Source organism: Wasmannia auropunctata, unplaced genomic scaffold (genome assembly GCF_000956235.1).
Source record: "Wasmannia auropunctata unplaced genomic scaffold, wasmannia.A_1.0 LD284681.1, whole genome shotgun sequence".
Taxonomy (NCBI): domain Eukaryota; kingdom Metazoa; phylum Arthropoda; class Insecta; order Hymenoptera; family Formicidae; genus Wasmannia; species Wasmannia auropunctata.
Genome location: NW_012078209.1, coordinates 1 through 1,290, shown reverse-complemented (window position 1 = coordinate 1,290; position 1,290 = coordinate 1). Strand labels below are relative to the sequence as shown.

Genomic DNA, 1,290 nt, shown 5'->3' with positions numbered 1-1,290 from the left:
CTAAAAATTATTACTTCTAAAGCCCGTATTAGACTAGATCGAGATTTGACCTTAAAAAATTAAATAAACATTTAACATAAATAAGAATACTGGAGGTTTATAATGTTGGGATAAAACTTGCACTTATTCGCACTCTTTAAATAAAACTTGCACTTATTCCTGCTCTTTGTAATCTGAAAACAAAACGTTATTGTATATATTTTCGAGTTAAATTAATATCGTAAATTTTTTAAACCTAAACATAAATAATTATTTACATACCTTATTATTTTGGCAGACAATTAGATTGTCGATATCAAAGAGATCATCTGTAACATCATCTTTGGAATTAAGCGGTTCTTATATACAATTCAAATTTTAAAAATTTTGTATTATTTCTGTAACATGAAAGTCGGTCAATTTACTTACATTTATATCAATTTATTTAGTTTTTCCAATAGTTTCATTCCCATTTCCATTCTTTCTTTGTGTCTCCTATCTTTTGCTTCTTCAGACAGTTTCTGGTTTAATATTATTGTTTCCATTGCATCGCTTGGCTTTACGTTTACCTGGAAGTAAAAATATTTTTTATATGTAACTGCTTAATCAAAATTAAAAATACATAGCATATATTCATTTATAATAAAAAAAATTATGAAAAAATTACAGATTATTCTACACATTTAAAAGTAATGCAATACGTTGTAGAATAACGTTTAATTTTTTTATAATTTCTTTATTGTAAATAAAAATATATGTAATACAGCTTTAACAATGAATAATATAGTCTCTTACGAGAAACTTCACCACTGATTTGAGAAACAGAGCTACTGCAGCTACTACTTGAAGATATTGATTTTTCTTCTAGCATTGATGTTGTAGATCCAGTAGATGAAATTGTTGTCAACGGTGACATGTAAGGCTTATGACTAAGAAGGCTTTCAAAGATCTAAACAATTAATATTGCATTAATAATAGTATTAATCTTGTGTTTACGATGCTAGAAATTGAGATCCAGAAATATTCTCCACTTGCATTGGTTAATTGGACAAAATTTTCGAATATAATTTGTTATTTCTTTTGCCATCCGAGATTTTGAAGTAATTTCTAGCATCGTGGACACAAGGCTTAAATCCGGATCTACATACAATAAGAATAGTAAGTTTTAAGCCGTAAGAAATTGACCAATCATAGTCGATTATTCTCTTCACATTTCACTATGATTGATCAACTATGATTGATCATCTTTTTACAAACTTAAGACGTACTTGCAGATCCAGGCCTTTATTTTGTACATGCTACCGATGATTG

General features: G+C 27.8%; 1 protein-coding gene across 1 annotated transcript; it reads right to left on the bottom strand.

Annotated features, from left to right (window-relative positions):
• Window positions 1-16: 16 nt before the first annotated feature.
• On the bottom strand, window positions 17-928 carry LOC105461551 (the record flags this gene model as incomplete). Its single annotated transcript, XM_011708052.1, has 4 exons — window positions 17-173; window positions 262-308; window positions 409-540; window positions 768-928. Coding segments are annotated over 2 exons (291 nt in total), but the record flags the coding sequence as incomplete, so codon positions are not given.
• Window positions 929-1,290: the final 362 nt, after the last annotated feature.